Below are 22,163 nucleotides of genomic sequence, written 5' to 3' on the forward strand. Positions count from 1 at the left end.
TGTCTCAGTTGAAATCAGAGTCATTGTTTGCTTTTTTTAAAGCATAGTACATTCTACATAATATATTCCTCCATATACCTCTGTCCTTGATAGAGGTAGAGAGAATATCATATTCACTTTTGTATCCATGGGTTGCAGTTTAGTATGTGAAACCAAGCAGGCAGTGAATAATTATCTGTTAGATGGATAGTAGGATGGATGGATGGATCGATGGATGGATGGATGGATGGAGAAATGAAAATTCATAAAATAAATTGTAAAAGCCTGGTATGAATCAATAATGCAGCAAAGAACTTAGGGGAAATAAGAAGGGAATGTAATTTTATTAATTAATTATATAAGATAAGCCTAGGAAAGAAATCAAAAATGAAGGATGAGAAGAATTAGAATGGAGAGCCTTGTTTAGGAGAATTGGAGAGAAATTGAAGGACCTCACTCTTCACCACCAGTCTAACAATTTTTTATGCCTATTCTAAACCCACCCTTTCTCAAAGCCTTCATTGGCAACTCTGAATGTCTTTTTCTTTCTCTCATGCTGTATATAAAAAGACTATTCATTTTGGCTAAAATTCAATGTAATGTAGCACAACTCAAATTCACTCAAATTAAAGCAATACGCCATTTTTTCCAGCAAGTAAAGAATGAAGAAATAAATCATAGTACTAAGTGGTTAACAAGTTTACAGGTTACATTTATAACCTCCTGGTGATCATTTAAATTATGCACATTTCTAGAAATTAATTTTGCAATATACAGCAACACTTTAAAAATGTGTGTAACTTTTGACTCCATTATTTTATTTCCAAGAATTTGTCCTATGAAATAATGTAGGATTAATTTATCCATTTTTGCTAATATATTTTTTAGTTCTTTGTAATATCCCATAAAGTTAGGGCACTGATAAGAGAGCAGACAAAAAAAATAAATGAACAAAAAAATTTCCGACTCACATAGAGCTTAAATGTTCATTGGAAAAGATTAATAATAAATAAGAAATAGATAAATGTGTGACATAGTAAGTGATGATAGGTGCTACGAAGAGAACTAATGCAAAATAAAAGGGTATGTAGAGAATGAATTCTATTTTACATTGAGTAGGCAGGTATGGCATCTCTGATGTGGTGGCTTTGATCAGAGATACCTGAAGGAAAGAAGTGGGATGTTCAGGTCTCTGGAGGGAGAGCACTGAGCATTCCAGGCAGAGAGAACATCAAGTGCAGAACCTCAAGGCATGCACATGCTCGGTATGTTTGAGAAACAGCAAGGAGGTCTGTGTGCTAGAGCAGGAGTGTGAAGGGGAGGATCATAGGGGAGGAAGAGAGAGAAGTAACTGGGGGCCATGTCACGTAGGATCTTTTAAGACCAAAGCAGGGAATGTGAATTTTCTTCTGAGACATATGAAAAATTATTGGAGAATTTTAATGAGTGGCAGGATCTGATTTACATTTTAAAATAACCACTGTGGCAAAGAGTAGGGCATGAATGGAAACTAGTTTAAATGTTGTTGCAGCTTCAGCCAAGAGTTGATACAAACTTGGATTAGGGTTGTGGTGGTGGAAGTGGGTGTTAAGTAGGCGGATTCGGGGTTCACAAGATAGGATCGTCAGAATGTGCTCCTGGACTGGGTGGGATAAATGGGAGAAAGTCGAAAATCCAAGATTTTTGGCCTGAGAAGCTGAATGAAAATCACTGACATTAACTGCGATGGGAAAGACTGCAAGAACAGTGGGTTTGAGATGAAAGTCAACAGCTCAATTTTGACATGACAAATTTGAGATGCTTATTCGATATTCAAGTGGAGGTGTCCCATATGCTGTTGGAAATACAATATAGGAATTAAACGGAGAAGTCAAGCTGGAGATATGTGCAATGACTGTGTTAACAGAATATCACATTGGTGTTTAAGAAAGTGAAAATTTTAAAAGTTCAAATATCCCGAACTAGAGGATTGCTAATACACAGCAGAGCCAGGCAATGTGGCTCAAAGTCCGTGCTCATAACCATTGCCCCATATAGTGTTGTGCTCTCTCCAACAGGTGCGAGTATGCAAATGTTGTCCACAAAGATTACAAACCCATCGAGGGTCAAGTCATTTCTTATCATTCATATCCTACACAGCGTCTAGAATTTCTGGATTTGAATTCTGGCAATAGAGCTGTCTACTCCACACACTTTATCAGAAGGATCCATCAAACCATATATTTTAGTGACTAATTGATTTTAATCCCTTAAAAACATCTGGTGTTTAAATTCTGGCTTATTGCACATAAATCGAGAAATTTTTTTGTAGGGGTGTTAATCCTTTTATAGGTCATCCGCATTTCTCCATTATGGTTTCTGAACCTGCCTTATTGCTATTATTATGCAATAGTCATAATTTTAATTTTAGTATTTAAAATTAAAATCAAATTTCTGATGAAATATTGTACTGCTTTTAACACAGCAAAAAGAAAAAAAATTAATATGTCTCATTTAATAAATTTGCCCCCTCTAGTTTCCAAACTTTGTTCCTGGCAAAAGATCATCTCTATTGATTAGATTAATGGAAGATATTATGGATTAGAATCCATGTATTCCTAGAAGTCACTTATTTCCAGATAAGTTTGGTTTCCATCACACAACAAAACAACATAGAAACACAGAGACAAGAAAAGAAAATTGATAAGCACATGTGCTTATGCAAATGGAGATTTTCTTTTTAAGGGCAGCATGCTGTAAAGGTGATTTAAACAGTTTCAGCATCAGTCCTGATGTCCCACACTCCTCCCCCAGTTAAAGCATTGATTTCTGCAAAGTATAGATAAAAGGAAATTTCATCAGGCTGTATTTAGAAATTTAATGATAACTGTTTCCATAATCAAGGCTGTGGCTTTGAAATTGCCTTATACTTGATCATGGTTTAAGTATCATTAAGGAATAGTGATTTTAGAAAAAGGTGCCATTAGCAGGTATGATCAGAAGACTAAGTTGCTTATTCTTTCGGAATGACATTTGATGTTCAAACCAAATGCATTCAGGGCATTTTGTCAAATGGAATGAGTTACTGGCTAGTCTCAAATCATGTGTGCATTTTTACAATTAGCTTTTGAAAGTATATAAATAGAACACACACATCCATCCAGTTCCTATCTATTTGGAATAAGCATTACATTTGCTCTATGCACACAAAACTCTTTACCATAGCAACCCTCGATCATCATGAGGATTGAGTTTTAGGCAACTGGAAGTCAAGTCTGCTATCATATCTCATATTGTACAGTTTTCTTTATTGTTGGAGTATTGGGGCAGGGACCACAACAAGAGTATCTGATGAAACCAGAAAAAGTCAATTTCCCTTTGACAGGAAGAGGCAAAATAAAGATGGCAGCCTCTCTGCCACAACTTCCAGCTCAAGTGTTGATTGCACACCATGCTGTGGAAGTGGAGTTGGAAAGAGTTTGGTGATCCACCTCTGCATTTACAGATGCCGACTCTGAGGTCCACGGAAACGAGATGACTTATTCAAGATATGCAGTTACAGAACTAAACTAGGATTAGAATTCAGATTCCATGACTTGCAGTTAAGCATGTTTTCCCATGATGCACACGTATGCTTGTTCAGTTGCATGTGTGGTCTGATTGGAAGCAACACATTCTGCAGAAATTCTCAGTCTATTAAAGTGAACTTGATGCCCCACTTTCCTTCCAGCTCATTCAGCCAGACTAACTGGTGGAAATTTTGCAGAATGTATGCTGAATTTTAGAAGGAATGCTGCTTTCCACTATAATTTATTATTGCCTCGGCTCTGTGATTGTTATAGTTTCCTTACACTGTTCTTGGAGGAACTCAGTGTGATTTTTCTCTCATCTGAATACTGTTCTATGCCCCTATCACACATAAAAATATAATAGAATCTTGCTAAAGTGCAGCTCATTTTGTACAATAATGGAACTACCAGTTATACAGAGGGATACACTATATCTATGAAATGAATATCCTGCTTTCACATAGTTGTTACATAACACAGATCTTAAACCAATTCACACCAGTGTAACATAAGTCTCTTTTGTCTTAAGTTCAGCATTGTGCTTCATATTCAAATAACATCTTAAGGTGTCATACCTGCTGATATTAGGCAACTAGACTATTCTACCCTGTGTATGCAATTAGGGTCACTGATTTATGATCATGTTATTCTCAATGCCAATTTTTAATGGGTTTTTTTTTTTTTTGACTCCTGGGCAGATATTATGCTTCCCTAAGAATTCATCTCCATTCTGACTGCTGTCATTGTGCTTTCTCTGTTGCTATTATTTCTTAGCATTGTCAGGGTCACTGTGTGCTTGAATCCGTCCCCCCCAGCCCTCTCCTGAACTAGCAGGGTTTCTCATTGATATCTGGCATGTTCAGGTTTTGGATTGTAAACCCAGTGTGCAAACTATGTTACCTTTGGAAATCTTGCTCTGTAACTATGATATGAGATCTTTGGGATTTGGGTAATGTTCTTTATCATCTAGGAAAAACTGGAGGTATATTCTAGAGCAGGTTCATCATCTGCACCCAAAAGACCCCAGTTTGGTCACCTGGAGGACTTTAAATAACGTTGAATTGGAAGTGTTTACCATAGCCTGGAAGCCTGGATCAATACCAGCTACTAGTTTCCCCATTGCTTTCTGTACTGGACCAAGTGCTACTGGACAGGTCCTTCCATCCGTATCAACTCACTGGTAATAACTCACGTTTTTGGAGCACTTTTATGTGGCAGGCCTTATGTTAGGCACATTGCACATATTACCTCAACTGATCCTCACCACAAACCTTTGACATCAGGATTTTATTATCCTCGTTTTACAGATGTGACACTGAGGTTCAGAGGATGCAAGTCTCCTGCCCAAGTCACACAGCTAGCAAACGAGGGAGTCAGGATTTGAACCCAGGCAGTGAGCTTGCACAACCTGGCTGCTTCACCTCTGTCCTCTGCTCCTTTGTTTGGAAAGATTATTTACTTGTATTAATTACCTAGTGCATTCCTCAAAGTTGCTTCAGATTATGCTTCTGTTTTTATTTCTCCCAAATAGAATCTATTTTATCGTATCTATTCTATATCACCGTATTACTCACTTCTATATCCTGGTTTGATTTTTAATTACTAAAAAGCAAGTGGCACTTGATTTTTCTATGTGGAAATGATGTTAGAAAAAAAGATGAAAGCCCAAATAATTACTTCTTTCACTAACTCCTGCTATTGAGAAAATAGACTTACCTCAGAAGTTCCTAAATAGAGTAATAGTTCACTTTTACTTGGCCTTGTCGGAGAATAAAATGTTCTGCATCTGTGATTTTTCCACATGACTAATCTTACCTTTTCAAATGCCAATTCTAAAAAGAAGTATATTTTCAAGTATTTCTAAAATGACCACTTCCCTGTCTTCTTAAACAGAGAATAACAAGTCCGACAAAATCTTTCCTTTATGACTCAGAATCATCACAATGAATGCCTGTTATTTTACTATTTAGTAACTTACCTCTGTCTGCTTTTTAGCTTTTCTCTTTCCTTGATACCACATCATCAGCTGTCATTTTTTAAATTTTGAATGAATTTCCTTTTAAAATACTTCTCCTCATAAACTAATCATTTTTGCTACGTCAAGTACCCTGTGTGCTGGTAATGAAACAATCGCATTTGCTAATACGTATGCATAAAATAAAAATAAGTAATGCATGCCAGGAATAAAAATATAGGATTTAGTGAGATTTTTTAATTACTATTTTTTTGACTCAGAGGCATTTTTCCATCACTTCAAAATTATGGACTGTATTTGGGAGGGGCTGAAACAGCCAGGAGTGGGACATCTGGATAAAGAAAATATTACTGAGTTTTGAAAATATGTTGTAAATATAGAACTGAGTATAGAAATATATATTTCTGTGTATGGAAGTATAGAACTGAAGACACAGGCCTAAATTTCTATAACGTGCTTTTATATAACAAGCTTTTCATCCTGTTAACTTTCTGAGGTAGTTGTAGTTCAAAAGCAGATGATGCTGTGTAGAATTCCTTTTGCTTTTGAAGGATTTGGATAATTCTATTACTTCAGGGCTTGGGGTAAACTAATGCGATGAACGCATCAGGCTTAACAAAGCTACACAGGGCTGTTCACATAGTAACGGTGATTTGGAGACGGATTTTTATTTCTTAGCTTGTTCATGGCTGGAACATCCAAGTGAAAAATAAACTGGAATCTTATGGTAGGTTTGTTGTTGAACTTTATGTAGCTGTGTGGGTGACGCGAATAACACGCATACAAGAAGATGAATTAGTGATTATTTTGCCGAGAAGCATAATTTTGCAGAGCCATCTGGTGTGCCATTATTGGGAGGGCGAGCTTGATGGATTACTCATTAAACTCTCTCAACACTTTGTTCCAAGACTGTCAGCGGTCCTCCAGATTCTTATTAGATTAAGGCTGTGCGAGATGCAGGAGCAGTGGGACCAAGGGAAGTGTAGCTCCATGTTTATCACTAACAGTAAACAATTCAACCTTGAGAATGCTACCCCAAGCCCACTCTAAGATCCCTTAATGGCTTTTATGCCATATATATCACTATTATCTTTTCCCATAATAGAATACCAACAAAAGCCCGACCTCAAAAGCTTATAAAAATATTTTGAAAAGGGATTATGAACATCTACATTACCTTGGAAGAGCTGAACGAGCTGCTCATCATCACGACACAAAATAACTAGTTTAGTATTTTTTCATGCAATACTATGTTTTTCATATTCTTTATGTGTCATTTATTCATAAAGGTACTTATTCACTCATTCAGCACATATTGATTCAATAGCTACTTTTGCTATTGCTCTTTTTTTTGTTTTGTTTTGTTTTGTTTTTTCGTGAGGAGGATCAGCCCTGAGCTAACATCCATGCTAATCCTCCTCTTTTTGCTGAGGAAGACCACCTCTGAGCTAACATCTATTGCCAATCCTCCTCCTTCCCCCCCCCTCCAAAGCCCCAGTAGATAGTTGTATGTCATAGCTGCACATCCTTCTAGTTGCTGTATATGGGACGTGGCCTCAGCATGGCCAGAGAAGCGGTGAGTCGGTGTGCGCCCGGGATCCGAACCCAGGCCACCAGTAGCAGAGTGCGCGCACTTAACCGCTAAGCCACGGGGCCAGCCCTGCTATTGCTCTTCTAAGTGCCAAGCTTGCAGTCTTAAATGAAGCAGAGAATTCCCCCCAGCTTCCTGAGTTTTCATCTAAGCATTTATCCTGTCCTGGAGCCGTGTTCTCTGGAGATCCTGTGACAGAGCGTGTAACTTCTATCATCGAAATCTCTCAGGGTGACTATTTAACCAGTGACCTTGAAATTATTTTATAAGCTTTGTTAGAAGTTCAGTTCTCTTAAAAATGAAGTTAAATGGTTTGATTTGACCTCTGCATCTGAAGTATGTGTGAGCCATGTAGAAACTAAATTTTTATTTTATTGATACCCCCACAAATATATATCTACTGAATTCAAGGCACTTTGAAAATGTATCAAAACCAATTTTTCTTATTAATAAAGTTATGGAGCATGAGTATCTCTTGGAAGGGTAGTGAAATGAGAATATATATCATGAATTCAAACAAAAATAGATTATTATACCTCAAAAAATGAAGTAGAGATTACTAGCTAATTCACTCTGTATTATTCTCATGAGCAAGCATTTCTGCAGGCTTAATTATGATACTGCGACATGAAGAAAACCTGCAGACATGCGCCTTGCCCTCTAGAAATGTATGATCTATCACAGAGTTAGTATCTAATGGATGCAGGAAGGTAAGAACATCCTTATGTTCATTTGCTTTTGATTTTCTTCTCTAGAGCTTTGATATAGTTGGCCCTCCGGATCCATGGGTTCTGCATCTCCAGATTCAACCAATCGCGGATCAAAAGGCCAACAATGGTTACATCTGTACTGAACATGTACAGACTTTCTTTCTTGTCATTATTCTCTAAAGAGTACAACAACTATTTATATAGTGTTTACATTGTATTAGGTATTATAAGTAACCTAGAGATGATTTAAAGTATACAGAAGGAAGTGTGTAGGTTACATGCAAATACTGCACCATGTTATATAAGAGACTTGAGCATCGTGATTTTGGTATCCATGGAGGTCCTGGATCCAATCCCCTGTGGATACCAAGGGACAAATGTATTTAGTTTCACTGCATTTTTCTAATCTTCATCAACACTTTAACACCGAACTGTTTTTTGTTGTTTCTTTGGTTTGGTTTAGTCACACTCTTTTCTATGTTTAAGGTTCAGAAGCTCTTTGCTATTTATCTTTCTGGGCATCTCAGTTTTCCTCTCTTGTATCTATACTCTGCAAACTTCCTCATGTGCCGTAGCTCAATTTCTCTTTCTGGAAAGTCATGTTAATATTATTTTGCTGGGCCAGAGACCGCTGGGAATAAAATGAATACAGATGGCTATAATAAGATAGGTGGGCCACCTCATCTTGAAATCCCAAAATGGATGTAATACATTGCTCTGCCCGCAGCCATCTGACGGGAGCATTCAGGGACTCGGAACATGACCAAGGCTGCAAGCACCTGCTCATTGTTATGGGCCAGCAATCCTCATGGATCCTCTTCCCAGTTTAATTTTATAAGCAATGCACCAAAATGAGGAGATGTAAATGGTGATGCTATTTAGGACTGCTAGCTTTTCTCACTCAGCCTAGTTGAAGGCAAATTTATAGAAGTGGATCTCCTGCAAGTGCTTTGGAGAAAAGTAAAAATCATTCAGTGTGAAAATAATGAAGCACAATAGCTACCATCTGTTGAGTATCTACACTATTCCCACTTCTTTACACGTGATTCTCACACCAACCCTGCAAGGTGGATTTATTACCTTCATTAATAAATGGGGGAGGCACAGAGAGTTAAGTAACAAACATTAGGGGGTGTCTCCAAAGGTTTTGTTCTTTCCACATCACACTAGCTCCCAAGTTCTAACAGTAATCACAGAATATGTGGGTGTATAGTGTAAGCAGTACAGGCTTTGAGAAGATCTTGACTCTGAAGTAAAAGGATGTGGAAATGATGAAAAAATATATATATAATTGATGAAAAAATTGATCCTTTGTAGGAAAAGAACATTCTATGCAGGGAGGGACTTGATTGGGAGTGTGGAGAAGACGGCTGTGACACTTAATAACAGTCTTTCAAGGACATGGCAAAGAGGATGATTGGCAGTCATTCTTTCTTATTGACAAAAGCAATGCAGTGAGTGGCCACAATTAGAAGAAGTTGCCAATTAAAATGTTTGCAAGATGCTAAATAACAATTAAAAGGGGCATCATAGTACCCCATGACAGATTAAATTTAACAATTATTTTATTTTTAACCAATATAGGTGTTGTGGGGAGGGCAGAGAGGGCCTTTTATGCTTAGCCGTGCCATAGCTAGTAGCTTAGTGACTCAGTACTGGCTGGAGTGTCAAAGCTCCCCATGATTGATGGCTGGAAATATAGATAGATCCACGTGGACCTGGAACTTCTGTAAGAATCCTATAGTTAAAGAACCATTATAGCTACTTGTCTAAGAACCAGAAATAAATCTATAAATAAATTGCATATAGAGATACACAGACATAAATCAATCTGACTTTTTTGGATTTTCTATACACATATATGTTTATGTTGGACTAAAAACTATCTTGCATAGTTCCATATTTTCTAGACTTCAAGTTAGCAAATTTAGGTTGTCTTTGTGCAAATGCGGTAATCTCTATTAACCAAATTGTATTAATCCTTTTGTTGGAAGAAATTGTTGGCTGCTGTAGAAGAGTATGACTATTACACTATTATGTTCCAATGTTCCAATATTACTTCCCAGCCTATTGGGAAAATATAATGTCTTCATTGTCAAATATACCTCTTCATAGACCATATCTAGAATACTGTATATAAAATGGTAAATGCTAGAGCAGTCTGGATGATCACAAAACTGGAGGCTCACATAGTGTAGCATAAATGGTTCTAGATGCCTTAACATTCTCTTAGTAACATATCGTAATGATCCATGTCATTAGAAAAATTGCAGATAGCATTAGATATCAAGGATACAGACCAGGAGTGATCCAAGTAAGAACACTCTAAAAAGTTTCACATGCTATACTAAAAAGTTTCACATGCTATATAAATGCCAAATAGAGTCATTTGTGGAAGAACATTAACATATAGCAAAATATGTCTCATCTATAAAATGAAGGGGCCAGATTCTGTGATTTCAGAGTAATCTACCAGTTTCAATGTGCCATCACATGATGTCCTCGTGGGCTGGTCATCACGGGGGGGGGAGGTTGGTCATTGGACAATCACTGCCAGGAACCAGAGCCATCTTAGCACCTGGTATGAAAGAGCTGAAAGAGGAAGAAGAAGGACAAAGCTAGGATTTTCAGGATGCTGATAATTCGGACGCAAGAATGTGATCGAGGGGCCGGCCCCGTGGCGTAGCGATTAAGTGCGCGCGCTCTGCTGCTGGCGGCCTGGGTTCAGATCCCGGGAGCGCAGTGATGCACCGCCTGTCAGGCCCTGCTGTGGCGGCGTCCCATATAAAATAGAGGAAGATGGGCACAGATATTAGCTCAGGGCCAGTCTTCCTCAGCCAAAAAAAAAAAAAAAAAGAAGGTGATTGAAAGGGAACAAGACAAAATTCTACACTCCTGTAAATCCACAATTTAAAAAAAAGCTTTCCTATTTTGTTTGTCTGTTTTCCTGGAACAGTGGAGGCGCTCCATTTGGGAACGTTAATGTCTGCCCATGGCTACTTCTTTCCGATCTCAGATCACGTGCTCACACTCAAGGATGATGGCACTTTTTACCGGTTTCAAGTAAGTTTAATGAAAATATTCTCTAACAGTAAAATAGAAGTCTGTATTTTGATTGTTAATTGTTTTTACAGAAATTTTGAAAATTATGACATTTTACTGTGACTAGGCTAGTTTGAAACTAATTAACGTTAAATTTCAGACATAAAAAGCAATAAACAAAGATAGAGTATGCTTAGTGAAGATGATTTGTGACAGCTAAATTGTGCAATGATTGAAGTTATATTTTACATAAAAAGCTTGAGAAAAAATCAGAGAAGGACTTAATGGAATTCAGAAAGATGGAGAGGTCTTCACCTGTAAGTTACGTTTAGCTACTAGGAAGGAAGATGAGAGATGCAACTAAATTTATTATACTCTGTACCCCACTGGTGATCCAGAACCATCTTCAGTCCAAGCAAGTTGTCATGGGAATACTTGAAGCTCCAGGGTAGAACTTAACTAATCTTACAAGCCCACCACATGTCGGTATCTGAGGCCCTTCTACAAGTCTGTGAAGACTGACATGCATGATGTTTTGTGTGTGTATACTCGTCTGAGACAGGAGGACACCTGAGATCACTTGCAAGCTGACAAGAGTCATTCTAGGTCATTCTCAAATGAGACAGATGCTATTATTCTTTCAGGAAATGACTGTGAACTCTAATATCAGTCGTTGAGTGTGCAGTTGACACTTGAGTTCACAATGATTTACGTGAAGTGTATTCTACACAGCATTGGACATTATGGTTCGTTTATAACTGACTGATGGATTCTAGCCTATAAACTTAGGGCACATGTAATCCCAGAGTTCAACCTCTGGCTTAATTCCTACAGATATTTTCAGAGGATTCTCCCCCTTGTCCAACTTTCAGACATTGGAGCATTCTTCTCACTTGTTCTGAGTATTGTTAGATGTTCTACGTCTAAATAAATGACTAAATAGTAATTTGGGTGCCTAAGAACTTGCTTGGGAAAACTGAGAGCAAAGAGGGAATATGGTTTAAAAAATTGTCCTCAAGATCATTGTCCTTCTAGAATACTCTCACTGCCACTTCTTCAGGTCCCTTTTATCCAAGGCAAATAATCCTAGGACTTTTTGCACGGAATAGTTAGGAGATAATGCAATATCCCGAAATTGTGATATTGAATACCTAAGTATTCAATATTCCAGCAATTTAAATGAGTCAAATACTTCATTTTAAAGGGCTTTAAAATAATGGAGCTTTGGGCCGGCCGCGTGGCTTAGCGGTTGGGTGCGCGCGCTCCACTGCTGGCGGCCCGGGTTCGGATCCCAGGTGCGCACCGCCGCACCGCTTCTCCGGCCATGCTGAGGCCGCGGCCCACGTGCAGCAACTAGAAGGATGTGCAGCTGTGACATACAACTATCTACTGGGGCTTTGGGGAAAAATAAATAAATAAATAAAATTATAAAATAATGGAGCTTTATCCTTTATACAGTTAAATTGAAAATATAGTCTGAAAATATAGAAAATAATGGTAGCTTAAGACAGCATTATTATTAAGTTAGAGTAACACATGGTCCTAAGGTTAGCATTTTAATAAATAAAACTTATTGGTGACTAGCAAACAAAGTGACTGTGTGTTACTAACACTTTTTTGATTTTTAAAGGAGATACTTTTCTATTGCAAGGTTATATTTCCCATGTAATTTTATTTTCTTATAAAAAATTTTCACATAGAGACTATAAGTATACGCTAGGCCTAATAAAATTCTCACAAATTCTGAATGAAATGATTTTTTTTTACAAAAATATCAACTTGTATCTATTTTCACAATCAATATTACAAGTAAAATCATCTGTGTATCAAAGAACACATCTATAAGGGAAGCATCAATTATAATCTATTTATCTCTTGAGAATTATCTAATTCAGAAATTTTCCTTAAAACAAACTAGCTCAGACATGGCCCAAAGTTGGTGATGATGCACTGAATTAGCATGATTCGCAAACTTTACCTCCACTTTTGTCATTCTCAGACTGAAATTAGCAGGCAGACAAGGTTAAATGCCATAAATCATGCTCATGGGTCAAAGATGAGCAAAGCTGGGAATGAAACACCCTATATTCTGCAGAAAAGGAGACACTGTTTTTAAAAAGCTATAAAACAAAGCAAGGGAATGGGTGCAAATGATGAATTACACCACTACTAGGTATATAGACAGAAGGTTATTAAGTTCAATGTGCCTAGATAGATGATGAGAGATAGATGATAGATAGATAGATAGAAAATCTTTTAAATTGCATTAATTAATGTTAAATCTTAAATATTTTGATGACACATCCACATTTGAAATAAGATCTAAATGTGACATATTTGTAAATGTAATAATTATAGTACCTTAAAATGAAGATTTAAAAAACAAACAAAAAACTAGAAAAGTGGGGGATAATTGAATTCCTGCTATAATGTCTACTAAGGCATTAATCAGTTAATATTTGAACAGCACGAATAATAGCAAACACATTATTGTTCAAGGCGTTCACTTGCATTTTTGTGTTGGTTCCAAGCAACAGAAAGTTCTTTATTTCATTGAACAGAAATTCAACTCCTTGGAAGGATTTTAAACATCATGAATTAAAATGGGAAACTTGCAATATCATGTTTACAATTCCTCCAGTAAGTGATTGAGATTCTAACCATCATTAGGAATCTGGAGAAGCTTCAGGGCATGAGTTTGAGACAAACAGAACTGGTAATTTAATTTCATTGGCATACGACAGCGTGTAAATTTGTCTCAATTTTTCAGTACATTTTTAATCATATGATTTTTGTATTTACCATAAACTCACAATTGTCTAATTACCTTCTCTTAGCTAATTGGAGTTGAGGTCTGACATGATTCCCCAGGTCCGTTTCACGACTTTCATCACATTAGCATATGTACCAAAGATTATTGAGCAACGGCCGGACAGTTTGGGATCAGTTTTATCATAGCCAAAGAAGCCAACACTGAAAAGCAGAGAAACTCGTACATCAAAATGTCCTCAAGTCTAGTGGAAGTGTAAAAGGAGATTTTTAAATTCCAACAAACTATAAGGGTTCGTTATTCTTTAAATTGTCTTTTACTATAAGTCAAAATATTTTTCCTAGGAAAAATCTTGTAATATTGGTGAAGGATGTTGGTTTTATGGCATTTCCACAGGCTATCACAGGATAAATAGCTTCATTCTTTTGTTTTTACAGTCAGGAAATTCTCACTAAAGTAAATGATAAAAGAATAAAGAAAAATTGTAAGAATGCAGCTGTGGACATTCCCTGTGGTTTTGAGAAAAAAAGTATGCCTCTGACAAAATCTAACTAGAATAGATATTTTAAAAGTTAGATAAATAGATATGTGCACGTGCACGTGCACACACACACACACACACACCTCCCCAAATAAAGAAGCAGCCCAAAGGAAATAATGCACTTTATGAGAAGTATCTCAAAAACTAGCAGCCCACATGAAAGCAAGATTTTAAATACTTTGTCCTCCTATGATTCCCCTAGAATCTTGACCCCATTTTATTTCTAGGAAACCAAATCTCCAAAGCTCCATCTCCCAGAGTCAAGTGGGACTTAGGTGAGGAGGCGAGCCCATATAAAGCCTTGCTATCCCCCTTTGTCTAGTATTTCAGCCTTTTTCCCCCTAAATTCCTGCTGTCATTTTGTTCAAATGTGTGCAAAACTAATATTAGTAGCCTTCTTTATTATAATGCACCAATTCTCAGGAAAGAATCGAGGGTACCTCAGAATTCCCCAGGCATCTCAGACAGTCTAGAAAGCCTCTGCCCAAAGATTCAAACAGTTCTCCCCAATTCTCCTTTCCCCTTCCTTGTGAATCCTTCTTCTAGAGGGTAGAATTATCAAACACATAATCAGTTATTACCCCCAAATATGCTTGCTACATACGGACAGTTAATGTAACTGACTAATAAGGATAATAAGTATAATTAAGCCACAAGGCTGGTGTCTGCAGTCACTGTTCCTTTGAATCCAAGCGTCATCAGCATCTGAGGAAATAGTCTGATAGAGTAGACAGGTGGTCACCGAGCTTCCTCAAGGTCCAGAACCAAGCATGTCTCACTAGCAGGGCTAGAAGAGTCCCTTTAGAAATTATAAAATGTGGATGAAAATAATAGGGATTTTCCAGATAAGACATTTTCTTGTTAGTTTCGTCAATCAGTTTCTAGAATTTCACAGAATCAGATTTTTGTCTATTGTTAATCACCTTAATGAACTAAGACATTATTAATTTAAAAAAATGATCTCTGGTTTGCAAGTTCAAAGATTTAGAGCAACAAGTTTCTTTATGAAGAAATGTTTTTAGAAGTGAGGAGAAAAAGTTGTGTAAATCTAATTGGATAATGTTGAGAGCCACATTATATAATTAATGGAGCCAGGCAAATGATTGCCAGATCTTAGAGAAAGATTTTGAGGGTGGAGCTTTTGAATCTTCTGAAGGCAATGTTGAGATACATGAATCATAGAAAACAATTTGTTATATTTAAATATATTTCATCTTGAGTCTTGTTGAATATATAATACTCTGCTTTCCATCTTTGTAGATTAACACATTTTGTTTGAATAATGCAATCAGACATTTGACCTTTAGGTCAGATGACATAAAATTGCAGCAAATGTATGATATTTTACATGCCTGCTGGTGCTGCACATATTTGGAGGCTGAACAATTGCTCAGCAAAGTAAATGTAGAAGAAAAACCTTTCAGTGCCTCTCTGGATACTTTTTCTGGATTATAAAACATACGTGATTAGCTAACTATTCTAGATAATTGCTGAAGATAAACACAGCCCATAAGCCAGAAACTCTACTAATTCTTTATGTTTCTAACCTGGGTTCCAATTCTCTTCATTCCACAGACACCCTATTTTTGGCCATCAAATTGTTGGGAGCCGGAAAACACAGACTACGGTCAGTGCAATATCTCCTCATTTCATTATTGGCAGCCAGTATGTCTGGATGAACATGTGCTTGCATTTTATTGCCTTGTCATTGAGAAAAGAAAACCACAATTCTCAGTATGGGACCAATATTTCTAACATGGAATTCATGAAGGGCCTTGTTTGGAAAGTCACCAAACCTGGTGGCAACTTTTTCCATGGTATAGTGACTGTGACTATTGAAGAAAAATAAGTTTTCTTCTGAATAGGTTGAAGAGCCATAAACAAGCTTAAAAAAGGTTATTATTTTTCCATAGCACCTTGGTCTACTAGAGAGTAACAAAGGGGCTCAGAGAACCCAAGTTCTAGTTTATGTCTCCCACTTAGCTGTGTGACTTGGATAAATCCCTTACTTTCCAAGCCTCCATTTTTCTTCCTATTAGATGAGGTGTCCTATGCTTCTACAAGCAGAAGGTTGTGTTAAACTTGGAGAGGCCAATTGCAAGCTAAAGAAAGGATACAATAGGAAACTTAATATTAAAGAATCAAGTTCAGTGAACTTAAACTCGGTTCAACAGCAGAGTTCAGTTAAGCTCTTCAATGAGAAAATAGGCCCCTAGTAAGTGCTCATCTTCTTACATCTTCCTGAAGCCTGCAGTTTTCAAAGATAAGATTGTCTGGTTTTTAAAGTCATTTCTACAAGTACTGAGGATTTCTTCCTGTGCCATGTGCTTTAGTGGGTGGCAGGATAACAAGGTGACTCTGACTTCATCTACGCTGTTGGGTAGCTCATAGGCTAGATGAGAAAAGAGAAATATACAGAAGGAATTACTATAGATTGCCAAGTGAATATAACAGTGGTGTGTGCAAAATTATACAGAAGTTTAAAAGAATGGGAGATTGACTTTATTGGGAGATTCCCAAGTGATTTCACAAAAGAACTGAGAGCATTTGAGTTGGATTTTAGAGGAGGAGGGGGCATTTTTTAGAGGAGAAGGCATTTGAGGTGGAGCGTCAACATATGCAACGGCAGCAAGAAACTTCACAGCAGTCTGGCTTTCTTTGGTATTGCTCCTAGAAAGATGTGTTTTTAAGAAAACTATGGGAAAATCCATAGAAAACCAATGGAGCTCTCCCTCAAGTTTGTCATTTTAGAAACTTGAATTTAGTAGTTCATCCGAGTTGTCAGGTGCTGGTCAGAGTCAAACTAACAAAACTCATGGAAAATTATCTAAAAATCAGAATACTGGTAAATTAATAGAGAGTATAGATTATTCCTTTCCAGTATTAGGAATGATGATTTCCTCATCCAGGGTGCATTTTCCTCAAAACTGAGGCACTTGGAGAAAGAAATTATTTAAAAAAACAACTGCTGGTGCTGGCTCTGTGGGCTGGTGGCTGGGTTTGGCATGTTCTGCTTCAGTGGCCCAGGTTTGCAGGTTCAGATCCCAGACATGGACCTACACCACTCATCAGCCATGCTGTGGCGATGACCCACATACAAAATAGAGGAAGATTGGCACAGATGTTAGCTCACAGCTAATCTTCCTCAAGCAAAAAGAGGAAGACCGGCAACAGATGTTAGCTCAGGGTGAATCTTCCTCACCAAAAAAAAAAATAAAACAAAAAAAAGCAACTGCTGATTTGTGGATCCAAGTTGGAGAACTTTGTGGAGCATTTGTCCAACCTGGGATGATGCCTGGGGATTGTCTCACTAAATAATATGAAATCCTAATGGGGGAAACACTTGGACAGCTGAGAAGGAGCTCATGGAGAAAGAGCCAGGTGTTGGAGTTAGGCAGACCTAACCTCAAATACTGTCACAACCACATACCAACTGTGTGACTTTCATCAAGGCATGTAACGTCTCTGAGCCTCAGTCTGCTCACTTTTCAAAGAAATAATAACATTGACTTTCTAAAGTTGTTGAAATAATCCAAATTAATATGCCTAAGGAAACTGGTATTGCTTCTCTCATACTCAATAAATTGAAATTGTTTTGTGCTCCTCATCATTATTGCCTGACAGATACACTGCCTCTGCTCCTTTTAGAAAAGCAAATTCCTATTCTCAGTGTTTTGTCTATCCATCTTTTGTGTTTTTCATAAATATGTTAGTGTTCACAATTACAGCTCATGTTACGTCACCTCCCAGGAGGCTGAGGTTTCAGTGGTAAGCCAGAGGAAACGGCATGGCCTACACAGCAAATCATTTACAGAACATCCCCCAAAGTCAGTCATCTCAAAATGACTAATGTCATTCACTTTCACAGTATTGGTGTCCATTTTAGAGGGAATCATCTTCTGGGCTTTCTCTCCAAAACTGGAGAGTCTGCAATTTGTTAACTGACTGGATATAGTCTTTAATCATTACTATATTTGTTTTTCCCTCCCTAAATAAGCATGTACCTGTTTTGCTCTAGCTTATTTGGATTATATACAGGTGAAGAATAAAATAATTATTCAATAAGAGGTTATGAAAAAAATGAGAGGAAGTGAATTGATAGTGATCAGACACTGTACCACTCCTGTAGGCAATGATGTTTCATCTTCCATGATTGTTTTCTTTTTAGGTGCAAATAAATCATAACAGCAATCTGAATTATCCAACGTTGAATTTCCTACCGCCATTTTTTTTAAGAACACTGTTATAAAACGTGGACCCCTGCTTATAAAGAGGATATTGATGGCATGATGGGGTTGGGCTGTGAGGCCCAAGCACAGTGGTTATTTAGGCTGTCTTTTCTAAGACAACTTTGGGGCAGTTTATTGCTTAAAGCAGGCTTAAAGAATGTTTCTTTCACTCTATTAGCGTCCCAACCTCTGTTTCCACCACCAATTTGAACTTACTAGGTAGGTTGTGCAGAAAATAAACCTCCACAGGTTAGTTTATATGGAGAAGCACTTTTTCATGGTTACCTCGGTCTCGTAGAAAAATAGAAAATGTTGGTCATGTTTAACGACTAAGACAAGCCAATATAAACTACAGGGGTACATCTCTAAGAACACCATTTTGAAAATCAACTTCGGTGAGATTTCTGATATATTTCACTCAAGTACAAAAAACGTTCCAATCCAAACCAATTAAAGTGGAGGGAAGAATGGATGTCCCCAGGTGTATTTGCATCAAGAGTGATCTAGCACAAAGGGCTTGCAGCGAGGGCTGGAGGCCAAGGCACGAGGAAGCTTTGGGAACTGTGGTAAGAAGTAGAGCCAGTAGCAGTGGTACCAAACTGAAACAGAAGCCAGCGACAGGATGTTTACAGATATCTCTAGGCACACACATTGCACCCTGAGGGTCCTACAAATGAGCACACATGACCAACGACTTTAGGCTGGCTCCTTTTGAGGGTCGAATCTCCAATGTCCAAATAGGACTTCACCCCCAAGAAATGGAAATTTCCAGTAAAGACAGGAGCTGACCCTGTCCTTGTATGTCTCACCGCCCTCCTCCCACCCAAATCCTTGCCTGGGTGGAGCCTGTCTTTAATATTTTGATATTTTGTTCATCATAGACTTTTTGCATTAATTTTACTTTTTTCAAATATTACATTAAAATATTATTTTTCTTGATTACTGACTTTTGTGGTGCTCTCTTAACTTTTGCCCACTGGGCAAATGCCTTGCTCACCTCGTCCTAGTGATAATGCAACTGAAACCAACATATGACAGATGTAGAAAGACAGACGTGTTCTCAACCTAAAGACCTTTGAACAATGAAAACTGTCCAGACCTTTGCTTTTTCTTGTAGGTGATGATTTATGTCTCATAAAATATTCAACCAAACGCCTGTCCTCTCTCCAGGATGTTATGAAGGCTTTCAGAAAGATGGAGAGAGATTGGAATTAGTAACCACTAAGGAACTAGACAACACTAAGTTCCACTTGTCAACACCATGCTAAAGTAATAGTAAAAGGATATAGAGAATTAATATATATTTTGTAGATGATAATAAGATGCCAGCAAAGAGAAAATATTCCAGTTGGCCAGTCACAGCAACTGTATGCTGACATAAAATAATTACAGCAGCTTCAAGATAAATAGTGATTTTTCCTTCAGGGACAGATTTTTAACTTGGGCAGTTAACATTGGTAGAAAGATTGCTGTATCTGAAAGTCTGTGTTTGGGGGTGGCGGGATGACAAGCAATTTATGATTAATTAGAAAGATCAAATACACCATGAACCAATTTAAAAGAACCTTGAAATAAACACATAAACAAAACCAAATTAATAGCACATATAGCCTCAGAACTGTGTCGTAAGTCTTGAATAGCTGACGAAATAACAATGCCTTAAATCTTAATATATTGATACATTGATAATTCTATGATATGTAATATAGGAAAACTGAGAAATTGAGATGCTGGGGAAAATGGAAGAACTTTACTTTTCTAAAAGTAGACATTATTTATTTCATGACCTAAAACATTGCGATGCTCTCCAATAAATTCATCCCATTAATAAAATTGTTGGGGGGGGGGTTTCCAGATTCATTCTCTTTGGCACTTAATTTTTAAGTTATTTCACAAGAGCTTTAGTAGAGCCTCTACCATTCTATTTAATATCCTCCACAGAACTTCCAAAGCCTTTGTCGTTCACTTTCGACAAGTGACTCACATCTCCACTATGTTCAGTTTCCAGATGTTAGTGGCTCCTAAAACCATGTTTTAATGAAGAGATTTTTTTTAATTTCTGTTTTTTGGTGAAGTTTTAGGTGTACAAAAAGATTGAACAGAATGTACAGAGTGTTCTCATAAACCACCTCCATCCTACCCACACTCTCCCTATTATTAATATCTTACATTAGTGTGGTACATTTGTTACAATTGATGAGCTAATATTGATACGTTATTAATAATTAAAGTCCATAGTTTGTATTAGAATTTACTCTTCATATTGTACATCCTGTGGGTTTTGACAAATGTATAATGACATGTATCCACCATTACTGTATCCTACAGAATAGGTTCACTGCCCTAAAAATTCCCTGTGCTCTACCCATTCATCCCTTCCTTCCTCCTTCTGAACTCCCTGGCAACCACTGCTCTTTTTATTGTTTATGGGAAAACTCCATAGTTTTCCCTTTTCCAGAATGTCATATGTTGGAATCATACAGTAAGAGCCTTTTTCAGAATGGTTTCTTTCACTTAACAAGATGCGTTTAATTTCCTCTGTGTGTGTGATAGCATAGTTCATTGCCTTTTTATCATGCAATAACATTTCATTGTACGAGTATACCGCAGTTTGTTTATCCATTTACCAATTGAAGAACATCTTGGTTGCTTCCACGATTGGCAATTATGTATAAAGCTGCTATAAACATTAGTGTGCAGGTTTTTGTGTGGACATTAGCTTTCAACTCCTTTTGATAAATACTCAGGACAGTGCTTACTGGATTGCACGGTAAGATGATGCTTAACTTTGTGAGAAATAACCGAATGATTTTCCAAAGTGGTTGTACCATTTTGCATTCCCACTAGCAATGAATGTGAGTTCTCGTTGCTCCACATCCTTGTCAGCATTTGGTGCTACTAGTGTTTTGAATTTTAGCCATTCTAATAGATGTGGTATCTTCTTGTTTTAATTTGCAATGCCCTAATAACATACAACATTGAATATTTTTTCACATGCATATTTGCCAAGTATATATCTTCTTTGTTGAGATGTCTGTTCAGATCTTTGCTCATCTTTTAATTGGGTTGTTGTTTCCTTATTATTGAATTTTAAGCTTGCTTGGTATATTGTGGATACCAGTCCATTATCAGATGTGTTTGGCAGAGACTTTCTCCCAGTCTGCGGCTTCTGTTTTCATTCTGTTAGTAGTGTCTTTCATAAATAAGAAGTTTTAAATTGTAACAAAGTCCAACTTTTCAATATTTTCTTTCATAGATTGTGCTTTTGCTGTTGTATCTAAAAAATCATCACCAAACCCCGAGTCACCTAGAATTTCTCCTATGTTATCTTTAAGGAGTTTTATAGTTTTGTGTTTTATGTTTAGGTTTTTGACTCATTTTGAGTTAATATTTCTGAAAGTTGTAAGGTCTGAATCTAGATTCTTTTTTTTTTTTTTTTTTTGCTTGTGGATGTCCAGTTGTTCCAGCACCATTCGTTGAAAAGACTATCCTTTCTCTGTTGAATTACCTTTGCTCCTTTGTTGAATATCAGTTGACTATATTTATGTGGGTCTATTTCTGGGCTCTCTATTCCATTCCATTGATGTATTTGTCTACTCTTTCACCAATACCATACTGTCTTGATTACTGTAGCTTTATAATGAGTCTTGAAATCAGATAATGTCAATTCTCCAAATCTCTACTTCTCCATCAGTATTGAGTCTTTTATTTTCCATATAAACTTTAGAATGAATTCTTTGATATCCACAAAATAACCTGCTGGGATTTGACTGGGATT

General features: G+C 37.2%; 1 protein-coding gene across 3 annotated transcripts in view; it reads left to right on the forward strand.

Moving 5' to 3' along the window:
- The window catches only part of RGS7 (regulator of G protein signaling 7), a 514,737-nt gene that overhangs the window by 373,367 nt on the left and 119,207 nt on the right, over positions 1–22,163 (forward strand). For all 3 annotated transcript variants that reach the window (XM_058533555.1, XM_058533554.1, XM_058533556.1), the window contains 2 exons: positions 10,760–10,866; positions 15,732–15,783. In XM_058533555.1, coding sequence (XP_058389538.1) covers positions 10,760–10,866; positions 15,732–15,783 — 159 coding nt within the window. The remainder of the gene's footprint in view (positions 1–10,759; positions 10,867–15,731; positions 15,784–22,163) is intronic.

The sequence above is a fragment of the Diceros bicornis genome, chromosome 38 (genome assembly GCF_020826845.1).
Source record: "Diceros bicornis minor isolate mBicDic1 chromosome 38, mDicBic1.mat.cur, whole genome shotgun sequence".
NCBI classification, from domain to species: Eukaryota; Metazoa; Chordata; class Mammalia; order Perissodactyla; family Rhinocerotidae; genus Diceros; species Diceros bicornis.